Below are 26,511 nucleotides of genomic sequence, written 5' to 3' on the forward strand. Positions count from 1 at the left end.
TCAACTAATAAATATTTATTAACCATCCACCTCATACCAGGCCCTATGCTAAGCACTAGGGATACAAAAAGTGGCAAAAGACATTCCTTGCCCTCAGGTTTACATTCTAATGAGAGAGACAACAAGCAAATGAATATATGCAAAGCAACCTATACACATAGGCCAGACTTCAAAGTTATTCTTAAATTCCAGTCCTCCTAGTAATAACTGATTTTTCAAAAACAAGGCATTAGAGCAAGAGTTCTTAACCAGGGGTCCATGATTATGACTTTAAAAAATATAATTTATATTAACTCTTAATATTTTAATACTTAAATTTTAATATGATTCATTTCCCTTATACTTCTATTTTATTTTATGCATTAATACAAAGGAAATTCCAAAAAAAATTTTTTAATTTATTTTACATGCATTTATAATCTGTCCCTCCCATTACCTTCTTATCTTATTGAACAACAACAACAAAAACCTTCATCATAAGCAAGCCCAGTCTAGAAAAATAAATTCCCTCTCTGGCTATACCTGAAAATGCATATTTTATTACTATACTTCAAGTTCATTGGTTCTCAAGTAGGAGAAGTATCTCCTCTTCACTCTTCTGGAATCATGATTTATCACTGCCAATGACCAAAATTCTAATCTTTAAAAAAGCTGTCTTCAAAGAAACAATGTTCAAAGTAAATTTCAAAGTTTTAGAGTAGGATGGTCAGTAAAGCATTAACAGTCATATTGTGGGGCAGCTAAGTTGCTCAGAATCAGGTTCAAATATGGCCTCAGACATGTCCTAACTGTGTGACCCTGGGCAAATCACTTAACCCCAATTGCCTAGTCCTTACTACTCTTATGCCTTGGAACCAATACTTCGTATTAATTCTAAGACAGAAAATAAAGATTTTAAAAAAATAAACATCATCATCATCATACTGAAAATTATGTTAACCAAAGCTTAGCCACTAAGAAGGAATATAAGAAGACACTTCCTCCCATTTCTTTGGAGAAAGACTATGAGAAACTATGAGAGAATATAATACCAGTTTCTTTCCATTTTCCATGTACTGAACTGTTTTGTTTACTTTTATATTCTTTATTATAAGAAATAGCTCTCCTGGAGCAATGGGAGAAGTATGAAGAGATATATTAGGAAATGTAGGAGAGATAAAAATAAAGAACATTAATAAAACTTTATTTTTTAAAAATAGTTGATCAGAACAACCACAGAAGTTATGACTATATGTTGGCACTATCTTCAATAAAAATATTTGGCCTTAAAATTTAAGCAGCCTCTTTCTTCCTTTGAAATTTTCTATTTTATTAACTAAGAGCACTAAGTAGTAATAAAATGTATAAATATTATAGCAGTATCTAATCACTGCAGTGCTATGAGAGAAAGCATATTTCAACAAATAAATACTTTTTTAACAAGTCTAATAAAACCTACACAACACATCATCCCCACCCAAAAAGTGCTTTAGATAAACTAAATATAGTAATATTATTACTACAGTACAAGGCAAATCTAGATGCAGTTTCCATATTCTAGTCTCCATTTCAGTTTGAGGCATTTTTGCTCCTTAATTTCTATAATTTAGAAGTTCATTAGGCTACAATCTGAAATTTGAACATATAATATTTGCTAACTGAAGAGAGAAACATTTAACCAATATAATTTACACTAAAAGGGAGTGAGTTTCTCTATTACATAAGTTAAAGAGTCTACTCTAAATTCCATTAGGAATTTAGAAGGGCCCTTCACAATGTAGTTGGTCATTTGCAGCCATTAAAATGTCAACCTGTTGATGAGATTTTGCATAATATACTTCCTAGGCACTGGCTCTTTCCTCCATTTTCCACCCTTTTGCATAATAAGGTAGACAAGTGAACAATGTCACCAACCATGAACAGAATTCCTCAAAACTGAGGCAATCAAGAGTCTTTAGAACTTAAATATTAAATAAATAAATAAATAAATCAACACACACTTTCTGAAAATCAAATCCAACAACTTTTATATTTATATATATATATATATATAAAGTAATGCATCTTTCTTATTCAAATGGTACCTTAACCTTGCTCAGCTATAGGTTAAGGTATCATTTATATATATATATATATATATATATACTTTATATATTACTTCAAAGGCAAAATTAACATGAAAAGAAAAAGGGAAAAAAGATAACAAAGGGAAAATCTGGATCCGCCAAACCTTAATAAGGTTTAATAAGTCATAAATCAAATTGAATCAGAAGTAAATGTCCCCAAAATCCCATTAGCATAATATTCAACATCAAATTAACTGACTGAGAGAAAGTCAGATTATGAAGTTTACTTTTTAAGTATCTTTTAAGGTTTCTAGCTTGGCTAAAGGATAGAATCAGATACAGAACTGGTGCCCAGTTCACTGTTTACATCTTCCCAAGACCTTCAAATCTGACTTTGAGTTGGTCTTTCCCTTAACAACATGCTCCACTGTTAAAACATAATTTGATGTGTCTGTGTGTATTTTGGTAATAAAGAGAGGTTGCCTGAGTCAGTCAGAAGAGACAAAGATGGTGTGAGGTCAGTGGTGCCAATTAGTGTAAATTTCCAGGTTTCCAATTTTGGGGGGATAAATATGTGTTTTTCTTTTTGTAACCTGCATTCTTTATTTAGCGTGCATTAATTATTCTTTTCTTCCTTAGTGAGTCCAAGAAAAATCAGTTTTCTAATGCTTCAACATGAAAAGTATTTTATTCAGACTACGATTCCTAGTACCTTATCCTTTGCCTTCATAAGAAAGTCTCTTTAATGGCAGCCAATTTGCAAACATCAGATGTAAGATTACAGCTTCAGTAAAACAAGGAGAAAGAAATTAAAGTTCACTTCAAGTATTTATGTTGGCATAGACTGAACAGAACGATTTATGAAGAAACTGACACCAAGGGCTCCATTCTGCCATCACTCATGTGCTGCGTGCACCAGATTTTCACATTACTTTAATCAAAAAGCAGACATAATGAGTCTATCATTTAAAGTATGCAAATTCATTATTCCTTCTTTGTGGAAGTTTGACATCTTGGCTCTTGTCACACATTCACAAACCAAGTGTGCATTCTACTAAGAGGACAAAGAACAAAGAAACTGGAATCACTTGACAGTTAAAGTAATACCATCTTCCCCTTCTTGAAGCAAGCAAACAGAAAAAAAAAAGGGCCTGCTTACATTATAAGGTCACTAGGGTTAGTTTTAATAACACCAGATCTCCAATTTCCCTTCATGATGCCAAAGAGAATCCTTAAAGTCTTATAAACAATACTTTCAGACTAAATATTAATAACCAGCCCCTATAACTATGCTTACAACACACTTTCCTTAAATATATTATTTAAACAGATATTAAATTACAGCAGTGATAAACAATGCTCAACACATTCTTCTTCTGGCTTAACAGGAATGATACTATTGTTTATGGAGATTGTGAAAATGAAAAGTTGTCTCTTAAAATCAATTCACTCCCTAACTCTATAAAAATAAAAGGCTCAATTCAAAGCAATTATGTTCACAAATATATAATCCAATTTAATTTTCAATCAGTTTTTATGTGTAAAGAATTCAATTTCTAACAAAATTTATATAATTCATGGGGAAAAAAAAACATTTTTCAGTGGGCAGCTCAGTGGATGAAGAGCCATGCCTAGAGAAGGGTGGTCCTAGGTTCAAATCTGGCCTCAGACATTTCCTAGCTGTGTGACCCTGGGCAAGTCACTTAACCCACATTGTCCAGCCTTTATGGGCCTTCTGCCTTGGAACCAATATACAGTATTGATTCCAAGATAAAAGATAAAGGTTTTTTTAAAGAGCACACTTTTACATTTTCTTACTCCTAAATCACAAAATCTCCTTCTTTATTCTTTACATTTGGGAGTTTTTCAAGAAGATGTGATGATTAAACCATTAAAAAAGTTCAGTATGAACACAAATAAATCAATCCTGTTTTTATAAAAAACAACTTTTGAGAAATGTCTTAAAATATAAATGACAAAACCAATATTTAAAGAATTAGTTTCCTTTTTCCTTTACAGAGCACATTAAATACTTGTTATTTGAACATTCCCTGGCTCTTCCATCTCTTTACTTACTCTCTGATAATTCTGGATTTCCTTGAAGATTCATCATCTTTGGAATTGAAGGGCCATACACATCCGCATCCAGCAAACCAATGGCCTTTGACTAGAAAGAAAAAAATTCAATATTAGAAATATTCATAATGTAAATCAAAAATAGCATGAGTCTATTTTAAATCTGGCCACACAAAGGGAAAGGTACAAAATTTAAGTGCATTCCTATATCCCTTTCTTTCAAATAAATGGAGTATTGTGAAAAGACTAATATAAATGCTTTACACAAAGAATTTTTTGTTCTACTTTTAAGGATCTGCCAACACTTTACTTACTATTTTCCCATTACCATTTATCTTTTTTCCATTTTTATCCAAAAAAGAAGATGGTCTGTTCCTTATAAACCAAACTTTTTGAGGACTAAGCTATGAGTCTATAATTTATAATTTTGATGATAACAAAGCTACAAGGTTGAACTATTTAATTAGAAAACACTTCTAATGAACTAAAAAAATTAAATGTAAAAAAAATCACAAAAAATAGCAGAATAAACTAAGAATAACGATATAGTAATAAAAAAACCTTACCACTAACCATCTTTCTTTTTTTACCTGACCTACTTCTTCCAAATACAAAGCTACTTTTTAAACTACTCTGTTGCTAGATTTGGTTTCCAGAAAAGTTGTTGCAAGATAGAAATGAAAATAGTTGATTCATCTACTAAATTTATCAAAAAATTAATTTCCCACAGCATAGAGTAGCCTGAAACAGCTACTCCAAGGGATCTAATGTCTATCCTTGCAGCTGAAATAAAAGATAGAAAAGACTGGGGAGCAAGTAGGAGTCTCAGCAGATAGAAAGTCAGGCCTAGATATGGGAGGTCTGTGTTCAAATCTGGCCTCAGACACTTCCTAGTTATGTGACTCTGAGCAAGTCACTTAATCCCCATTGCCAAGCCCTTAACATTCTTCTGCCCAATATACAGTATTGATTCTAAAACAAAAGGTAAGGGTTTAAATGAAGAAGAATAAAAGAAAAGGAATAATATAAGACTGGAATGTTTAGTTGAAATAAAACTATGGAAGACAGTCATTTCTAGACTAAAATGTCTGGACTTTAGTAGACAATGGAGAGTCAAGGAAGGTTGTTAAGCAAGAAAGTAATAAGAGCATATGTGTGCATAAAGAATATTAATCTGGCAGTAGTATAAAGTACTGAGAGCAAGAAGATAGGGAAAAATTAGGGGTTTACATCAGTGGTCAAAATAAAGAGATAATGAAGGGATTGTACAAGGGGCAGTATGGAAAATGGAGAGCAAAGGATGGGTTGGAGAAATATTACAGAGATAAAAATAAACCACACTTGGGAACTAATTGGACGTGGAAGGAAGGAGGAATCAAAAATGTCTCAGAATTTGAACCTAAATAACAAAGAAGATAATGGAGGCATTGTTAACAGAAACAGGTTAGTTAGAAGGGAAAAGTGGTTTTAAGGGACATATAAAGAGTTCAGTTTTGGAAATGTTGAGGTTAAAGTCGTCATCCAAATGAAGACATTCAATAGTTATCTGGAAATGCTAGTCTGGAACTTAGAAAAAATATCAAGTTAGGAAATATGAATTTCAGAATCATCTGTTTAGGGATGATAGATAAAGCTCTGAAAGTATTTTGATCTCAGAAAGAATTTATTCAAAAAAAACAAGGATATAACCTTCAAGTATGCCCACACTTAGAAAGTGGGAGAAAGAAGAATCAAAGAAGAAATAGCCAGGGAGGTACAGAGAAAGAGAACAATTTTTGATATCAAATTAATTAATATGGGTGAAAACTTAGTGAAAGTCCCTCAATTTGGTAACTAGGAAAGCACTGATAAACTTTGAGAAAGTCATTTTAGTAAAGTAATGGGATGGGAATAGAACAGTGTGTAAGGGTAGAGTAGCTAAGTGGGTTGTGAGAAAAAAAGAGGCTATAACTATAGACTATGACGTAGACATAAGAAGAAAAAAGAAAGCCGACTCATGGGACTGTGAGAATGGGGGAAATAGTGGAGTGTACAGAAATCTTATAGAGGAGAGAAGACATCTGACAGGCCTGATGATGAAAGGAAAGGATTTAGTAATGAGAGAGACTGAAGTAATAAGAGGTAAGAGAAATGATAGTTAGAGAATGTTCCCAGAAGAGAAAATGGGAAAATGGCAAATTGTAATGGTACAACTAAGTTCTGAGGCATGCAATGGGGGCTCACAATGGATGGTAATTTTTCCAATAAAATGGGAGGTTAGAACATCTCCTTAGATCAAGTTGGATGTAAAAATGTTACTGTGAGGAATGTGACAAGGAACTGACGTGAGATAAATAAAAGGACTGCCAAGAAGCAACAAGGACCTATCTGAGATGAAATAGCATGAACTTGTACCACATCTCAGGCTGCATGTTTTCATTACTTTCTCTAGAAAAGCTTGGCAGTCCAGGAGCAAAAGTTCAAAAAACTAAGTCACCCAGAATTGGTGACTAAAAAGGTAAAAAAGTAATGGAGAAAGGGGACTCCAGTACTAATATGAGCAAAATGGAAACAATCATGGAGTCCAGGCAAAATAGAGAGACAAGCCAAAAAGAGAGGGATGAAGGACTAAAAAGGAGCATAAGGAGAGGTCAAAAGCAGAGAATAAGTCCAAATAGTCCCTTCAAGGCAAGCATTGTTTAATTTTCTCTTTTTCTTTGAATCTCCTATACCTAGCTGCCATAGTGTTATGTACTACTTTCTACACAGTTATTTTTCATTATATTTTTTCCAGATTACATGTTGATACAATTTTTAATAATCATTTTCTGATATTTTATGATCCATGTTCTCTCCCTCTCTCTCACCCTGTCCCCTCTCAAGAGAACAGATCTCATTCAGGGATCTCAATTTCTGACTCTCATTCTGGAGGAGAGCTCCTTGAGGAGCTCCTCTGAGGGGCTCTGTCCCTCTGGGGTAGGAGCTCTGGAGGCTCTTGAGAGAGGCCCTTTGAAACAATCTCTGGTTGAAAGACACTTTGAGGAAGGACGCTGGCCTGGTATCCTTGTTTAGTCAGACCTTGTGGTGAGTGTTAAAAAACTGACTGATTTCTCTTTTAAGACTCAGGTCTAGGCCATATTAGCTTGAGGCCCTTCATACTTATTCCTTTCTTACTCTCTCTCTCTCTTTCTTTGATTACTCATTGTATTGTTAATTAAAATCTCTATAAAACCCAATTGACTTGGGTATTTGAATAATTGGGAATATTTCCCTGGCGACCACCTTATATTTGATTTTAAAACCCAAGACACTGTAGTGAAACATATTTCTGCGGTCAAATTTACTCACCCTCTCTTATATCTATCACAATTTATATCTTCCACTATTTTAATCACTACAGTTTAAGACCTCAACCATTTTAAATCTTACAGTTTATGGCGACCTTACGAAGTTGGTGAGAAACCCTCAAAAGACTTCTGTGAAATCTCTTTCCTTTATCTCTTTGCCTTATTACTTGTCTATCAGTCAGTTTTGTTTTCTGTTTTAACTTGACTTCAATTTACTACTGCAAGAACGGGTGAGTAAAAAACCTTTTTGATTCTCCTTAAATTAAGCTTGTTTTAGATCTTAGCAACAGGGCCCTAAAGTCCTGGCTAGCAATTGCCTAAATTAGGATTAGAAAAACCTGGGAAAACTTTTTGGCCTTGTCCTGCTTCCCATGTCTTTACTTTAGAAATATGGAGTCACAGACAGTTCAGACACAGACAGTTCTGAACTTAGTTAACAACTGGAGTTTCAGTAAATACTTTGTTCTTTTCTTAGTACAAGCATTGGTCTGCAGCTTACTTAGCAGCGGGCTCATCAGCCCCATGACCAATCTTATAAATACAGAATTCCTTGTCTCTCTGAAAGGGCTCATCACATGGAACTTATGACAAAATCTAATCAACATACTACTTTCCCTTGAGTTTTTGATTGTTATAATTTTAATATTGTATTTCCTTGAAGAACTAAATTCTCAGCCAAACTAACCAATTGCTCCCTCTCATATTCAACAAATGGAAAAACTAAATACTAGACAGGACCTTATAGAGGAAGGTCAGGAAGAGATTGTAACTTTTATAAGAAGCATTAACAGAGAGTTAAGAACAATATCAGAATCTCTGTCCCACCCTGCTATGGACAATAACCCTCTTAACGAACCCACCCCTCCCCCTGCCCCCTTGGCCTCAGAAAACTCTAACTCTAATCAATCAACTCTGAGTACACACCCCACCCATGCTTCCGACCCAACACAATCAACTCTAAATACACACCCTACCTCTGAATTTTCTGGCACAATGGGACAACAACAAACCCTTCCTTTTAATGTGCCCAACTTTTCTATGTCTCAGACTTACCCAATTGAAAATGGAGCAAGATGCCTAGAAACAGGAGTACCAAATAATTTAGAAAGCTTATTTCCTTTAAGGGAAGTACCCACTTTTAATAAAAATGGAAACTTGATATCTATAAGACATCATACACCTTTTACCCCTGAGGATTTAAAAAAAATTGAAGGAAGATATGCCATCATTTGAGGATGAACCAATATTAATTATAAAAAAATTAGAGAACATATTCAGAACTTTTGACCCCACTTGGTTGGATGTTGAGAATATATTAGAAGAATTATTATTAACAAAGAGATAAAAAAATAAAATCGTCTCTCTGGCTAATCAAAAACGAGGTAGAAGAGGACATTATTGGCCAACTGAAGATCCACATTGGAACCCCAATGTTGAATTAGATTACGAAATTTAGAGAAGACAAAGTCTCTGCATGCAAGGAAGTTCAAGTTTAGTACAGTTAGGTAAAAGGACCAATGCAGGTAACTACAATATACAATATTGAATAATAAGTTTATTAGAGTTACAAAACAAAGTTTCATATGGTATACAGAAAGGGAGGTCATTATCAAACAAAAGGATCAAGTAAAAGGCTGTCCTTGATATATATATTCCAGTCATCTGACTCAGAAGAACTGTATCTCATTAGGGGACTAATGTGACTGTTGGCCATCAGATTTTTTTAGATGAGTGTTCTTGGCCACAGCTATACATGAAGATTATCTGTTAAAGCATGAAAGAGAAGTTGATCTGTATCAGAGATACAAGTTTCCCACACCAATGTAATCAGAAACATTTAAAGTTTGAAGCAGAAGGAAAAGTTGACGAATCCTATAAAGTTAAGGACAGGAAATTATCAATCAATCAATGACTGTTGACTAAATGTCTACTATGTGTTGGGCATTGTGCTAAATTCTTGGAATACAGAGAAATAATAATGAAAACAACAGCAGTAATAACTAGTATTTACAAAAGGGAAATGAGCTACTTCAAAAGGTTATTGGATTTTATATCACTAAATGTTTTCAAGTAACAAGTCCAATGACTACTTATTGGGAATGTTATTGAAGGAAATACATGAGTTGGACTAGTAATCCCTCTGTGAAGATAACTTCCCAGTCTTAGATTTCTCAATTCTGAGATTATCAAGGAGAATAGCACAAGATTGTGATGGGAATGAGACTATCATGAAAAAGTGGTTTTTTTTTTCTCAGTGGAAGTTGAGAAAATGTTAGTTGCAAATTCAAGAATCAGACTCATTAGTCTGGATATTGATCTCTAGTTGGTTGGTGTCACACCAAAAGTGAACCTTAATGGAGAGAATGGTTATTAGGTGAATTAGACCCTTGGAGGACTCTGTTCCTTCAAACCCTGAAACTGAGCATCTACAAGGTCCTAGGTCCAGTCCCCAGGGTTCAGGCCCACTTCTGATGGTGATGATGATGGAGTCTGGGTACATGTGAGTTATGCAACTGTCATAATTCTGAGCACTCAATGGGTTCTGAACAGAAAAATACAATGACTAAGAGGTGTAAACCTTAAAATTTCACAGATTTATGAATGTTAAAAATTTTACTCAACATTGAGGAATCCTCCAATTGCCTACTTGAAATAATTCCCTACCAGATAGTGAGAACTCTACTTGAATGTGAAAACTCCTTGCTATGGGAGTATCCCTACTCCACCCCTACTTAAGACTGCTTTAGGGCAGAAAACTCCTTGCTAAACAATGAAAGTACTTGAAAAATCATACTTATAAGGCAAGGAGTTCTTTGAGCCAGGTCTGTTTTTAGAATTGATACAATGGGATGCTAGGTACCTAAAAGGGTTGGGCAAGTTTTCTCTTGCTGAGATTAGTTGACTCAGCTGTGTTTTCTCTCGTTCAGACTTACTGAGGAGATTGGTCGACACAGCAGCATTTTTTCTGATTAAACTTACTGAGGAGATTGGTCGACTTAGCAGGAATTTAGATGGGCAGTCCTTTGGAAAGCATCTACAGTGATTGGTAGATGTAGGGACTTAGGGGAGGTGACATGGGAGAAAAACCCCTATATAAGAAAAAGCAGAATCTCTTGAGGAGATATCCTTTTGGAGAGATCCTTTTGGAGGAATTCCTTTTGGAGGATCTCTGATGAGGATCACTTGGGAAGAATCTCTTGAGAGAGGCTCTGGAGAAGGGAAGCTCTTGGAGGACAATCTCTAAGGAGGTCTCGCTGGAGCTCCTCTAAGGGGACTCTGTCCCTCTGGAGGCTCTGAAGAGAGGCCTTTTGGAACAGTCTCTGGCTGGAAGGTTCTCTGGTGAAGTCAGCTGAGATGGAGCTGGCCTGGTGTCACTAGAATCCTTGTTTAGGCAGACCTTGTGGTGAGTGTTAAAAGACTGACTAACTGATTCTCTCTCTTAAGACTCAGGTCTAGGCCATATTGGCTTGAGGCCCTTCATAATTATTCCTTTCCTACTCTTTCTCTCTTTCTCTAATTCCTCATTATATTATTAATTAAAAATCTCTATAAAACCCAGTTGACTTGGGTATTTGAATAATTAGGAATATTTCCCTGGCGATCACCTTATATTTGATTTAAAAACCAAGACACTGTAGTGAAACATATTTTCTGCAGTCACAAATTTACTCACCCTCTCTTATTTATATCTATCACAATTTATATCTTCCACCATTTTAGTCACTACAGTTTAAGACCTCAACCATTTAAAATCTCACAGAGGGGCATGAGTAGAATCAGAGGCAAGGACTAAGAGTTTGCATGTCAGTGGGTCTGAATAAGGCAGTCTATCAAATTAGAACATCAATATGTATATCTTTGACAGGCTCTGAAGATAGTCCCAGAATTAAATCGGAAGAGAGGAGAATGGATTGCTTTGGGGAAATTGAATAGTACTTTCAAAGATATCAAACTACTCTCTGCCACAAAAGCCCATTTGTTTAACACCAACATCCTCTCATTGCTTCTCTACAGCTGTGGATTATAGAACACCATGACTTAAGAAAAATTAAAATTACAAATAACCTAAAGAGTGATAGAAAGGCATATACTAGGCATAAGCAGCCTATATACCATGTTACCAAATGATGACTTCTGCAAAATAAGAGGTGTAAAAGACATTATCGAGGATATTAAAGACAAAGAAATAAAGTGAGCTGATCATACAGTGAGAATGAGAAGAAATAGTAGTATGAATTTGTTAAAAAGAAATTCAAGAAAGGCCACTAAAGTTTTGGATAGATCCTTTAAAAGGACATGTGGGGAAAGAGGGACCTAAACTGCACATGATGAGAAGATAAGAAAGGGTTTTCATCTACAAGAGTAGAAGTACTTATAATGATGCCAAACACCCACCAAAGTTAGGGAGAATTCCTTTTTTCTTTTGCTCATTGAACAAGCATTTATTAATTCCATGAAAGACAAATGAAGCTGATAATGAGGAGGAGGAGAAGGAGGAGAGTTAGCATTTATACAACACCCAAAGATTAGCAAAACACTTCACAAATATTATCTCATTTTATCCTTACAACAACCCTGTAATGCAGGTTTTGTTTCTTATCCCCATTTTGCAGATAACAAAACTGAGACAAAGATTAAATGACTTGCCCAGCTAGTAAGTGTCTGAAGCCAAATTGGAGCTCAGATCTTCTTTGCTCCAAAGCCCAGTGCTCTGTCCCCTGCACTATCTCGATGCCTATACCTCATTGTAGTCAACAAATGTGCTACTAAAAACATATATGTAAAGTGAATTAAAGAGTGCTTGCTATATGCAAGGCAACTTTAAGTGAATCCTTTTTTTAAAAAATAATACTCTTTTAAATAGAAATGTTAAAGTAAATCTGCCCCTTTATCTCTTTGTAAGAGGCAGTGCAGCACAGTTGAAGGAGTCACTGAACCAGGCTTAAACTCAGTCACCTATTATCTCTGAGTCTCAGTTTCCTCATATGCAAAACAAAGTTAAACCAGATTACTTTTTCTTAAAACCCTTACCTTCCATTTTAGAATCAATACTATGTATTGGTTCCAAGGCAGAAGAGTGTCAATGGGGGTTAAATTATTGTCCAGGGTCACATAGCTAGGAAGTGTTCAAGGTCACATTTGAACCTAGGACTTCCCATCTCCACACCTGGCTCTCTATCCACTGAAACACATAGCTGCCTCTAGATTACTTTTAATGCTTCTTCCAAATCTAACCTGGTGATCCTGGGATCTCATTTGAGATATTAGAGTAGTTTTCTTAAAACAAGACACACTTATATGTGTTTCTCAGGTCAGGATATTACTGTATGCAACACCCTAAAATAGGAAATACCTTTCAAGATTTAAAAAAGATCAAGGAACTAAGAGTTCCTAGATGGCCCTTTCCTATAATTGTCTTCCATTTCCTCAGCCAATTTAGTTACACACTTCATAAAGAAAACAGGAAAGATTCTGATCCTTAAGGAGGCACAGTATAAAATAAGTAGTCTTTTAAAACTCTTCCCTAAACTGAGACACTGAGACCTAAGAAGTGTACATAAAGAGCTACAACAATGTAAATAAAATCAGCAAGGACAAGCAACAAAGCTTCAGGCAATTAAAATGGTCAGTGCTGATACTACGCTGTCAAAGGTCAAGAACATATCTCTCTCCTTTCTCCCAGCAACAGATAATAAACTAACTGGCATCACGGCACTGTCTGCCATTGATGAGACCTTCTTTTCCTGTAATCTCTCTCCTGTTTGTGCTTTATAACACTGTTGTGTTTATAACACTGTTCTCACCTGATTCTCCTTTCACCCCCTCTTATTTCTTCTCATTTCCCTTTGCTAAACCATAATCCACATAATTATCATTTCCTCTTACTAGAGCTCTGCCTAGGGTTCTTGGTCATCTCATTAGCTTCCAGGTGTTCAACTATCATCTCAATGCTGATAATTCCTACATCTACATATCCAGCCTTATTATCTCTCCTGAATTCCAGGTCTGAATCATCAAGCCATGGACATCAGGAATTGAATGTCCTTGTAGGCATCTCAAACTCATGTCCAAAGTGGAACTCATTGTCTTTTCCCCAAAATGTTTCCCTTTTCTCAACTTTCCTCTTCTTATCACCATCCTCCATTCACCCAGGCTTGCAACTTTGGAATCATCCTGGACTTCTCACTTGCAATCTCAGCACATATCCAATATGTTGTCAAATATTGTCACTTCTGCCTTTACAACATCTGTCCCGTAAGCCTCCTCTCCACTCATGTAGCCACATCCTAATTCAGCCCTTCATCATATCTCTCATGTGGACTACTACGATAGCCAGAATTCTAATTGGTCTCCCTCCTTCAAATACCTCCCTAATCCAATCCATGCTCTACACAGCTGAAAAATTATTTTCATAGAGCAGAGATCTGACCATGTCACCCTCCCTACTCAATAAACTTCAGAGACTACCTCTTGTTATGGAAATAAGTTTTGTGTGATAATACATGTATAACCCAGATTGAATTGCTTGTCAGCTCCTAGAGGGGGAGGGAAGAATAGAAGGAAACAATTTGGATCACATAACTTCAGAAAATATGTGTGGAAATTGGTTATTAAAATAAAATAAATAAGTAATTAAATCAATTGCCTTTTGTTGTTGTTTAGTCATGCCTAACTTTTCAAAACTCCATTTGGGGTTTTCTCGGCAAAGATACCAGAATAGTTTGCTATTACCTCTCCAGCTCATTTTACAAATGAGGAAACTGAGGCAAGCAGGGTTAACCACTTTCCCAAAGTTACATAGCTAGTGTCTGAGACCGATTTGAACTAAGAAAGATAAATCTTGCTTACTCCAGGTCCAGCACTCCTCTGATTGTGACCACAAAAATGTGGGTTCAATGACTGTGAATTGCCAAAACTGTAAAAATAATTTCAGTATCTTGATTTTATATCAAAAACAAGTGGTTGCCATGGGAAAAATTCCCAAATTTGAAATACCTAAGTCAGCTGGGTTTTATGGAGATTATAATTAATACGAATGAAGGAATTAAGGGAAGGGAGAGAGACAGAGTAAGAGGAAATAGTAGGAAAAGGCTAGGCCAAATGACCTAGACCTTAGCCTTAAGAGAGACTAGTCAGTCTTTAATCACTCACCACAAGGTCGTTCCAAGCAAAACTCTAATGTTCAGAGAGACCCTCCAATTCAGCTTCCAAATTCAACTAATTTCAGAGGCCCCAGCTATGAGCTCCTGACCTCCTTTTAAAGAGAATTTTCTCCTATGTCACCTCCCCTAAATTTTCACATCTACCAATCACAGTAGACACTTTCCAAAGGACTGATCGTTCTTAATTCACATCTGAGTAGACTAAAACTTCACACCTCTTTGCTAAGCTTGCCCTTTGTAAGTTGCTTGACCTTTTAGTGATTAATTTAACCTTCACAGATACTTAGCACTCTTTTGTATTAGATCTAAAAATAGACCTAGCTTAAGGTTCTAGCCTCACTATAAATATGAGTTAGGGACTTTTCCATTGTTCAGTAAGGAGTTTTACAACTTTATCTTCCCCTAAAGTATGCCTAAGTATGGGTGGAGTAATGTTAAAATTCCCAATACATTCCTGATCAAGTACCTCCATTGTTTAAATGGGGAATAGCCTAAACCAAATGTTCCAAGGTAGAGTCTGAGCAGTTTTAAGATTCACATGATTCACACCTAAAGATAATATTCTTGTCCTTTCATATCTTTCAGTCTTCTGACATATCACTTACCTTCACACACACACACACACACACACTACATACTGTTCTACTTTCTGTTCCTGACACAAAATACATCATCCCCCATCTCAATGCCTTTCTACTTCCTGTACTCCATGCCTGGAATGATCCCCACATTCGTCTTCACCTCTCAGAATCCTTCAGTCCCTTTAAGATCAACTCAAACACCACATTCTGCAAGTGGCTTTTCATGGTCTTCCCAGCTGTCACTACCTTTCCCTCTAACCTGATTTCCCCTCAACTCTGAATGTATCTTGTATGCACCTATTTATGTACATGCTTCCGCTCCCCATTACAAGGAAGTTCTCTGAGGGCAGTACCTATTTTTTGTATCCCCAGAACTTAACAAGGTGTCTAGCACATAGTAAGCACTTAATAAATGCTTCTTGATTAAGTGATTGATCAAACTATTTTCTCTCTTATTTTTATAAAGATGGGTCAAAACAAAATTTGGTAATGACTATAAAAGGAAAAAATAAGGAAGGATATTTTCCTATATATAATAAAGGCAATTATACTTATCCCCAAAATTACTTTTCATATTTCAACAGAAATTACTTCCTAGAGTAGAAATATCCTTTTTTTAAAAAAACATTTACTAAGTATCAGCTCTAAAACAAAAGAAAGACAAGAGCTAAGCAAATGAGGTTAAATGACTTACCCAAGATCACACAGCCAGAAAGTGTCTGAAGCCTGATTTGGACCCAGGACCAGGCACCTCTAGGCCTGGAATTCTATCCATTGTGTTACCCAAGTGCCCTGAAATATCTTATAATTATATATTCCTGTCCACAAAGTTAAGGCAGTTTGCCATAGTAAAAAAAAAAATGCTGCTTTAGAGTAAGACTACCTGGGTCCAAGCAATAATTCAATTCTTAATAGCTATATAATTATGGACAATTCACTCAACTTTTCTGAATCTCTGTTTCTCCAATTATAAAATAGGGACAATAATATCTGCATAACTTGGGGGACTTCAAGTATTAGGTTGTTACAAAAAGAGGTGCTTTGTATAGAGTAAGGTTTTCTATATGGTCAAGCAACCACAAAATTGTTTTTGTTATTAATAATAAAATAAAGCAATTAAATATATACTTATTACGTTATTTCTATTGCTCTATGATAAGAAGCAAAAAAAAAAATTTCCATTCCTAAACCCAATGCTAAGAACCTAAAAAACATGTCAAGATATATAAATAATTAAATTCAAAGGAATTAAATAAAGCATGCAAATTATATTCTTCGTCATGATGAGATAATTTGGTAGAAATTTCTGTTTAACCATTAAAAACTATAATAAATCATTCCAGGGAATGATTTTTTTAATCCTTTGTTTGAAAAACGTGAATGTAAATGAGTTTAATGGTACAGTAGATAGAGCAGTTTCAAGAAATTCAGGTTCTAATACTGGATTTTCAACTAAATGGCTGCAGGACTTTAAACAATTCACTTCATCTCCAAGAGCATTAGTTTCCTTTTGTGAAAAAAGGAGGGGAGGGGAGTAGGGAAATTGGACTAGCAGTAGCTCCCAATGTTTTAAAGAACTTATTTTTAAAATAAAAAAACTCTCATACCCAATATGTTCATAATTGTATCTACTGCTTAAGTATATGATAACCAAAAAAAAAAAAACCTACTATGAATTCAGAAATTCTTTCAGGGCAATTTGTATACTAATGATCACAATAGCATCTACATATATTTGAAAAAATAGCAATAATTTACAGAAAGTTGGAATGGAATGGAAAAGCATTTATTAAATACCTACTATAGATGTCAGGTCCTGTCTAGTATGCCTACTTATTTTATTTATTAAATAGTATTACAAATTTTCCTGGTAATAAAAGTTAAAATGACATGACACAAAATTGGATTCACCTCCTGAAGCAACTTTAAAGCTTCCAAAGATCTTTGTCCCACAGACTGGGAAATAAAGGACAAGATGATAGCTGAGGTCTCTTTTACCCATAACATTCTAAAAATATTCTTCAAGCTACATAATTTAGACTCAAAGGACACAGAAAATCACCATATCTTCCTTATGTTTTGTACGTCATTGAAAAAGGTCAGAGTCCAATAACAGTAATACCAAAACCTATATTAAGTCAACCTGTATCTATAATTGGCCCTGCTGCTTGAACAGTATAATTACCACAGCTGCATCAAATGGGCTTTTTAGATTTAAGCAGATTTTGTAGGTCTGGAATGCAGTCAAGCTAAAAATCACTAAGTAAACAGCTCTAGCTTTCATAATTGGCTCCATTACTTTTAAAAGATCCATAAAAGTACTCTTCTGATGCCTCATGATGAGTTGGAGAGGACCCCAATCCTGGATGACTCCCACTATCCAATTCCCCCTCTTGTTTGCATGCTTATCTTCACTACAGGAATAAGACACACAGTCATGCTGACTGTTTCCTCTACAAATATATGTTATCCAAACTCAACTAGATCCTCACTGATTGCCTCCTTATCACTATCACCCTCCCAACAATGGTTATTCTAAGCCTTCTCCCTTTTTTTCCCTTCAAGTCACCTACTCAACCACCTCTCTTCTCTGCTCTACAGACCCTCACCTCATATTTCACTGAAAAAATTAAGACCGTATGTCAAACTCCTACTCCTCTACAATGCCACACTTCAAACTGCCTCAACTTTATCCCTCACCTTCTCCTTTGTAATATGCTTAGAGAATTAGATATCCTTTATAATCAAGACCAGCTCCCCTCCACTTGTGTCCTTTTTCCCAACTCTCCCATCTCCACAAACAAACTTCCCCACCCTAATCGTCTACTATTTCTCCCAAATTTTCAATCTTTCCTTAATCCACTGGCACCTCCCTTACAGACTTCAAACACACCAAGATCCTCTAATTCTTAAGATTTAATAAAAAGTTTCATTTAATTTTACCATTTTCCCCCCAAGCTATATCTCTCCCCACTTTCACTATCAAGTTCCTAGAAATTGTCTACTCTTATTGCCAAGTCTCACATCCCACTCACTTCTCAACCTTTGAAATCTGGCCTTTATACTCACTACTCAACAGAAACTGATATCTCCAAGGTCAACAATATTTTGTTCAATCACTTCAGTCATTTTTGACTCTTTCTGATCCATTTGGGGTTTTCTTGGCAAAGATACTGGAGAAGTTTTCCATTTCCTTCTCCAGCTCACTTTACAAAGGAGGAACTGTGTCAAACAGATCACCAGTAATCTCTTTATTTTCTTGGTCCCCATCTATCTCTGCAGCATTTGACACTGCCAATTATCCTCTCCTTCTGGAACTCTCCTCCCTTGTTTTCTTGACAATTTTTCTGTTTTCCACCTAGCTATCAGACCAGTCTCCTTTGCAAGATTATCATTCACAATACATCCCCTACGTGTGGATGTCACTCCAAAGACTTGTCCTAGAACCTCATCTCTTCTGTCTCTACACTCTCTCAGTTCCTATGAGTTCAACTCTGGACCATTTCTATGCAGATAACTCCAAAATCTACATTCAAACTTTATCTCTGAGACTTATATCTCTGATTGCCTGCTTAAAATCTCCATCTGGATGTCCCACTGGCATCTTAAACTCAAGTTCTAAGTGAAACTCATTATCTTTCCCACTCTTCTCCCTAGCTTCCCAATTTCTGTCAAAAACAAGACCAAGTTTACAACCCAGGAGTCACCCTCAACTCCTTACTCTCAGTCATCCTCCATAACCAATCAAATGCCAAGGCTTGCTGATTCCATCACCTCAGCATCTCTCCCAGTTATCCTCTTCTTTTCTTTTAATCCCTTCCCTTCTGTGTTAGAATCAATACTAAATATCCCTTCCAAGGCAGTAAAGCAGTAAGGGTTAAACAATTGGGGTTAAGTGACTTGCCTGGGGTCACATAGCTAAGAAGTAACTGAGGCCAGATTTGAGCCCAGGACCTCCTGCCTCCAGGCTTGGCTCTCTATCTACTCAGCCATCTAGGTACCCCTGTCCTGGACCCTCTAATCCTTCCACAACCACTCTTGTTCTTTTAACACATCACCAAGGTTATATATCCAGTCTCTCCCAGCTCCTATATATCCCACACACAACTACCAAAATGATATTCCTAAAGCACTTGCCTAACCATGCCATTTCCCTTCTCAAGAATCAAAGAATTTTTATTGAAAGGCATCTCGTAGTCATCTAGTCCTACTCATACATGAAAAGTATCCTCACCAGATAGTTTAAATGACTCCTAATTGTTTCTAGTTCTGTAGGAAACAAACCAAAAAAAACCCTCCTTTTTCACATTCAAAATTTTTTTAAGTGTTTTGACATATGATGTATCTTTTGCCTTGTGCCTTTTACATAAGCCATCTTCCATGCCTGGAATGCTCTTCTTCCTCAACTCAGACTCAAGTGTCACCTCCTTCAAGAGGTCTTTCCTGATTTCCTCCATTGTTGGTATTCCCCCCTACCCTCCAAGAAATCACTTTATTTATTTTTGCATACATTCTTTATTTATCTCTCCATGCACAGGCTGTATTCCTCCCCCTCCCAAGTATCCTCAATAAAAGAAAAGATCCTTATTATCAAAGATGGCCTCATTTTTTGTATCCATAAAATCTAGCTTAGTATAGAGCATATAGTAAGTGCTTGATAAATATAAGTTTAATGATTGAATGATTAAAGGTTATGGCAGTAGAGAGTAAATTATTAGCAGATGATACCAAGATGGAAAAACTCAAAGTATGGGCATAGACAGTATGTCTGCAATACAAGGACCAGTAGAATGTAAGCTCCTTCCAGAGGATAAATAGTTTTTCTTTTTATCATTGGATCCCCAGTGCCTTCTATATTACAGCTACTAAATAAACATTTGTTGCATTAGCTTGGATTAAAGACTTCTAGCTAAATGTGGAGAGGCACATGACCAGGTTTACTACCAGCAAATTAATATTTTTTGTCATAGCAATTCAGACCATTTACTAAAATATAGAGGGCAGGTGGAGCAAGAACCATAACAATCAAGTCACACACAGATAAAGTACTGAAACATTATGTATTTGTAAACATTGATCCAAATAGAGGATATAAACAACATATCTTCCTATGAGAACTTCTGCATGGGCAAGATTACATGATGCAAAGAAAACGAGCAAGGTAAAGGACTGTGAAACATATGAAGTTGGATGCTAAACTAGCCAATTAATATGAATATTTTCTGCCTTATCAACTCTAAATAGGCAAAGCTAATTACATTTTTTAAGTTTAATTTCAGGGAGACAGAATGAGTAATCATTTGAAACAGTCACCAAAAACAAAAGTGAGAAAAAATGATCAGAGTGTAGCTCAAAACTTAAAACTGTAAATTATGATTGTCATTCTTAATGTCACTATAAACTTAACCTGATATGTTGATATGCAACATTATGCTCTCTTTTCCTGACTTTCGTGCTGTACTCCCAGACTGGCAGATGGCATAAAATAAGACAGATCAGAGCCCAAGATATCATTTAGATTTTTTGGATTTGTTTCTTTATCATTTATAACACTCTGTGAAAGCTATAAAAAGGTAGCAGAGTTATTCATGGTGATTACACTGTTTCATTCCTACTGCATGAAAGCTGCAATTTGAGAGCCTGCAAGTCCCATTTTTTGTGTTAGATTTCAAATGAACCAACAACAGTTTTGGTGCTGCTTTGTTCTTCCAACAAAATTCATACTGGAGTAGATTGTACAGCTCTGTAAAGAGTTCTTTTTATCCAGTGTCAGCAGCTAATAGAATCCATCAAAACAATATCTTAGAGTGGTCCTACCCAATGATTAGTAAGTAAATATCTATTAAAGATCTACCTAAAGGTTTAAAAGATTAGCATTTACTCAGTAGCATCCTTTTATTCAAGGTTACCAAACACATTGAATATTTCATACAATCTGCTAGACTGAAAGAATTATGAGATGCAGACTGTCTTAATTATCTTTGTCTCATATAGCCACTAGTATAGAATTTTGCAAACAATAAACATCTAAAAGGGGTAACAGTGGCAGGTGAGGACTGTCAGCCCATAAACAAAAGGGCATTATAAAACCAGAAAATCAGTTTCTAGGACTTGAAGTCAGTTTTCTGATTACATTCATTTATACTTCTCAAGTATTACTTTTCAAATAATATTGAATTCTTAGTACCAATAACTATTTCCTGATATTTTGTGTCCACTCTAAATTTCTGCCTATTTTCATTATTTTACACTTTTAAAGAATTTTTTTTTACAAGATCCCTGTCCTTTGGCAACAAAGATTACAAGTTTACTATGTGCAAATCACCATGCTGAACAGTGGGAATACAAATATAAGCAAAAAGGAAGACAGTCTCAAAGAATTTACAATCTAATGGGAGATGACAACATAAAAGGGAGCCAGGAAGATTGGAGGAAGGAAGAAAGAAGGCAGAGTGCATTGTGGATAAAAATGAGACCTAAATTAATCTGGGCATCTTCCTCAAAAGGGAGAGTTCTGAAAGGAATCAGCCAATGAGAGGGAAAGGCCACAGGATCATCAAAGGGATAGAGGGAGCTTCCAGGATGAAGAGATTTCCCCTGAGATGAGAGAGGAAGTCCTCTGCAGAGGAGTCAGCAGTGCAATGTGGAAAGGGATGAAGGTCCAGATACTTATCTGATAATTGAGAACTTGGGTACAAATACAGATGTATTTCTGAATTTATTTTGTATTTACATCCACAGAAATGGGGTTTTTCTCTTTGTAGAATGTAAGTTCTCTGGAGCGAGGACTTTTATATTTTCTTTGTATTTTTGATGCATTTAAATGAACCTGATCTAATGTGATGGGTCTGAAGTCTGCATCAGTGGAGGAAGTTCATACCATACACTAATAATAATTTTTTAAACTCTGAAGCATGAGGAGAAATCAAAGACTTTATAAAATTAAAAATGCCAAGAATGAGGGAAATTAAAGGCTATCAACCCTAATCATTTTTGCAGTAGTAGTAATAATAGTAGCAGAAGCAGCAACAGTAGTAGTAGTAGTAGTAGTAGTAGTAGTAGTAGTAGTAGTAGTAGTAGTAGTTGTTGTTGTAGTAGTAGTAGTGATGGTAGTGATAGTAGTAGTGGTAGTGGTAGTAGTAGTAATGATAGTGGTGGTAGTAGTGGTAGTAGTAGTAGTAGTAGTAACAGTGGTAGTAATAGTACTGGTAGTTGCAGTAGTAATGGTAGTAGTGGTGGTAGTGGTGGTAGCAGTGGTAGGGATAGTAGTAGTGGTAGTAGTAGTAGTAGTAGCAGTGGTAGTAGTAGTACTGGTAGTTGCAGTAGTAGTGGTGGTAACAGTGGTAGGGGTAGTAGTAGTGGTAGTAGTAGTAGTTGTGGTAGTAGTAGTAATGGTAGTAGTGGTGGTAGTAGTGATAGTAGTTGTAGTAGTATAGTAGTAGTGGTAGTGGTGGTGGTAGTGGTACTATTAATAGTAGTGGTGGTAGTGGCAGTAATAGTAATAGTAGTAGTAGTGGTGGTAGTAGGAATGGTAGTGGTAGTAGTAGTTTTAGTGGTAGTAGTAGAGGGAGTAGCAGTAGTTGTAGTAGTAGTAGTAGTAGCAGTAGCATCAACAATAGCAGCAGCTAATATACAGCAGCATTATCATTGGGCTAGGGTACCCAGCGATACTGGAAAGCTGTTCCCCTCCCCCTCTTCCCAGTGCCCCAGGACATTTTTTGCATGCCCTGCCCCTTGGTCCAGGGCCCAAAGCAAGCACTTTCTCCCTGGGTTCTCTCAGGTAATGCAAGGGCTCCCAATTTGAATTTGCCCTCTGGAAACTCAAACTGCTTTGGAAAAGGTTCACCAATGCTATTATAGCATTTGCATAAAATATTTTATTTGATCTTTACAATAACCTCATAAGGAATGTGCTTCATGAACCCCATTGTACAGGGAAGGAAACTGAGGCTGAGAGGTTAAGTGACTTGCCCAGGCTCATAATTGTCTAATACAGAATTTTAACTCGGGTCTTCTTGGCTCCAAGTCCAGTGTTCTTTCCACTGTACCACCTTTCTGTCTCAGATGAGAAAAGTGAGTCCCAAAGAGAGAAGGCCTTGAAATGAAAGTTTTAAGGATAGGTCGAATGGGATCAACAATTATGAGGGAGTGATGAAGGGAACAAGCTTTGATAGTACAATATAGACAAGTACTATGTCAAACTGAGGGGTAGATAACCAGCAAGAATGTCCACAATATAGGGGCAGCTGGGTAGCTCAGTGGATTGAGAGCCAGGCCTAGAGATTGGAGGTCCTAGGTTCCAATCTGGTCTCAGACACTTCCCAGCTGTGTGACCCTGGGCAAGTCACTTGACCTCCACTGCCTAGCCCTTACCACTCTTCTGCCTTGGAGCCAATACACGGTATTGACTCCAAGAAGGAAGGTAAGAGTTAAAAAAAAAAAGAATGTCCACAATAAACATGGTGAAATATAGGTTCAAGCAGGGTGTCTTAGCCATTTTGTGTCATGGATCCCTTTTTCTCAGAATAAAGTTTTTAAATGCTTAAAATACCTCTGAATACAAAGAAAATTAATTATATTGAAATTATCTAGTTTTAAAAATCAATGCTATATTTTGGTTTTAAGGCAGAAATGTAGTCAGGGCTAGGCAGGATAAGTAACTTGCCCAGGATCACACAGTTAAGAAGTTTCTGGGGCCATATTTGAACCCAGGACCTCCATTCTCTAAGCCTGGCTCTCTTTCCACTGAGCCATCTAGCTATACTCCCACCCCAATTTTTTTCAATTAGCAAGGTCATATGCCACAGGTTAAGAACACCTGGCTTAGCAGGTAAGAATTAGCTATCAATACAAATCTGAGAAACAAATTTCTATTATTTAAGCAGTTGTAATATTATTATCTTATTTGCCCTATTCTACTAGGAAAGGGAAGTAAAATATTCTCTTGGTGGGGAAGCTCCCATTTATTGCTTCAAGACAAAGGGATCATCCTATTTAGTAACTTATCTTTTCTTCTATTTCTCTAGGGGCCTTCGGGTAGGGTTCAAAATGAGAGAACTGCCTGCAAGATTCCCTGAGTCCCAATCTTTAGTAAAATACTCCTATTCTCCCAGCCAGCCTTCTTCCCACTCCTGAGTGCCCAAATATATAACAGATGGTAGATCAAAGCTTCATATCCTGATTGGACTCAATTGCACTGGTTAGAAGAAAATCTAGTTCAGAGAACAGGACAATAACAGATTATTACTCCTGTCATCTAAAATCAAAACCAACTAACAATAGAAAAGACATCAATAACCCAACAACAAGAAAATTGAAATTCTATTCAACAAACATTTAACAGGCAATGACTATGGACAAAGGACAATTCTAGATCTACTAATTGCAAGATAAAACTCAAAAGAATTTATAAGGCTGCACTCCTAACAAAAATATCTGATTTTTTTTCTCAAATTAGGCAATCAGAGTTCCTAATAACAAGGAATAATGACGCTTCATCATGTTTGTTTATTTGGGGGAGTTTTTTCTGCACGGATCCAGTGAAAATAAAAAAGTCCTGAAAATGGAGTAAATTGGAAAGGCTTCTATGAGAACTGAAGAGCCTTGTTTTAAAAAATCACAGTGATAGCTAGTCTTTCACAATTAAAATAAGTCATAATTATCCTAGCATCTGACATTGCCCACTAGTCAGAAAAAAGTCACCTGTGAAGAACTCAAGAGGTCCCAGAACCAGAACAGTACAGCCTTTCCCAAATCGAGGTAAAGCCATGTGGCAAAGGTATTAAAAAGCCAATATCAATTCAACAGGAATTTTCCCACTAAACTGCAATGCAGGGAAGAAGAGCATTTACAATTCTGTGAACAGCTCTTCCAAAGCCAAGGCAGTGCGGAGACCATGTGATGTCAGTATGTGCCTGGAGCCCCTGATCAGTCTATCCCGCGGCCCAGCCCCTTCCCACCCAGCCAAAGCACATACTCCAAGCAACTAGATCTGAACCTGGCCCCCTCCGCTTCCTTCCCTCCTTCTCGGAGTAAAAGTCCAGGCAGTAACCCTTCAGTTCTGCCCTTTTAGGAATTAAAGACTCAGGAGCTGCTGTTTTCTCTCATTGAAACCCAGGGAAGAGGAATTGGGAACACAGATATATAAAGGAAGATGGGAGAAACCTTAGGAGAAGATATAGATATAGATATAGATATAGATATAGATATAGATATAGATATAGATATAGATATAGATATAGATATAGAGATAGAGATAGATATAGATATAGATATAGAGATAGATATAGAGATAGATATAGAGATATAGATATAGATATAGATATAGATATAGATATAGATATAGATATAGATATAGATATAGATATAGATATAGATTTTTTTTTCTGAAAAAAGATTTTACTGCTCTCTCATTAGAGCCGAGTCAGGAGAAATTAAATCAAAAAGAGTAGGCAATACTCTTGTCAATGAAATAATATAAATGCAAAAGGACGAATGTTCAAAATGTAAAACTAAAGTTCCCTTTCCTAACCCACAGCATATTCGACAGCTTCCAAAAACAGACTGGGAGAATGAATCATTGGCAGCAAGTTATACTTTACAAAAAAAAAAAAAAACCTGAGCCAGAGGAGCTTTGGGGAGGAAACATCCGGCCAATAGTTTTGTTTAAATCTACCCAAAGCAAAACTGCTGCTACAGCTTCTAATTGGTAGTCAGAAAGCATATTGCGAATTAAGTGATCTGCATTAAGGTATGTAGATCAAAACAAGGGATTTTTTTTTCCCCACTCATCAATAAAACATCTTAGAGCCAGAGTATTTGGTATTTGGTTTCATTTTTATTGAGGTTTCTCTCCTAGGGAGGGAGAAGAGAGGAAGGAGAAAAATGATTGCCCTTAGAGCACCCATTTTTGACCTGGAGATATAACTTAGATGCTGCTTTCCTAACATTCTTGTATTACACCTTTTTAAAAAAAAGCCTATATCTTCTCCCAATTGCTGATTTTAACTTTAAAGTTTTAACATTTAACACTATAAAGTTCCCTATCTGGTATCTTAAGTTATTCCAATAAAAGTGTATTGACATCATCATCATCACAATTATTGACATAATGCTTTAAAGTTTACAGCTTCATTTAAGCCTCATAATAATCCTGGCAGACATTTAAAACTTCTTTTGATAAATGAGGAAATCAAGGCTCAGAATTTAATGAGTTAATCATGGTTAAAAGATGGTAAGCACCAATCTAACAGATATTTATTAAGGGCCTACTATATGCAAAGCCCTGTGCTAGGCATTGGGGTTACAAAGACTCAAATAG

The 26,511-nt window shown here is 36.1% G+C and overlaps 1 protein-coding gene across 3 annotated transcripts in view; it reads right to left on the reverse strand.

Annotated features, from left to right (window-relative positions):
* NUBPL (NUBP iron-sulfur cluster assembly factor, mitochondrial) overlaps nt 1–26,511 on the reverse strand; it is a 365,055-nt gene that overhangs the window by 287,522 nt on the left and 51,022 nt on the right. For all 3 annotated transcript variants that reach the window (XM_007472517.3, XM_056810405.1, XM_056810404.1), the window contains exon 4: nt 4,122–4,212. In XM_007472517.3, the coding sequence (XP_007472579.2) occupies nt 4,122–4,212 (91 nt within the window). The remainder of the gene's footprint in view (nt 1–4,121; nt 4,213–26,511) is intronic.

The sequence above is a fragment of the Monodelphis domestica genome, chromosome 1 (assembly GCF_027887165.1).
Source record: "Monodelphis domestica isolate mMonDom1 chromosome 1, mMonDom1.pri, whole genome shotgun sequence".
Lineage (NCBI taxonomy): Eukaryota > Metazoa > Chordata > Mammalia > Didelphimorphia > Didelphidae > Monodelphis > Monodelphis domestica.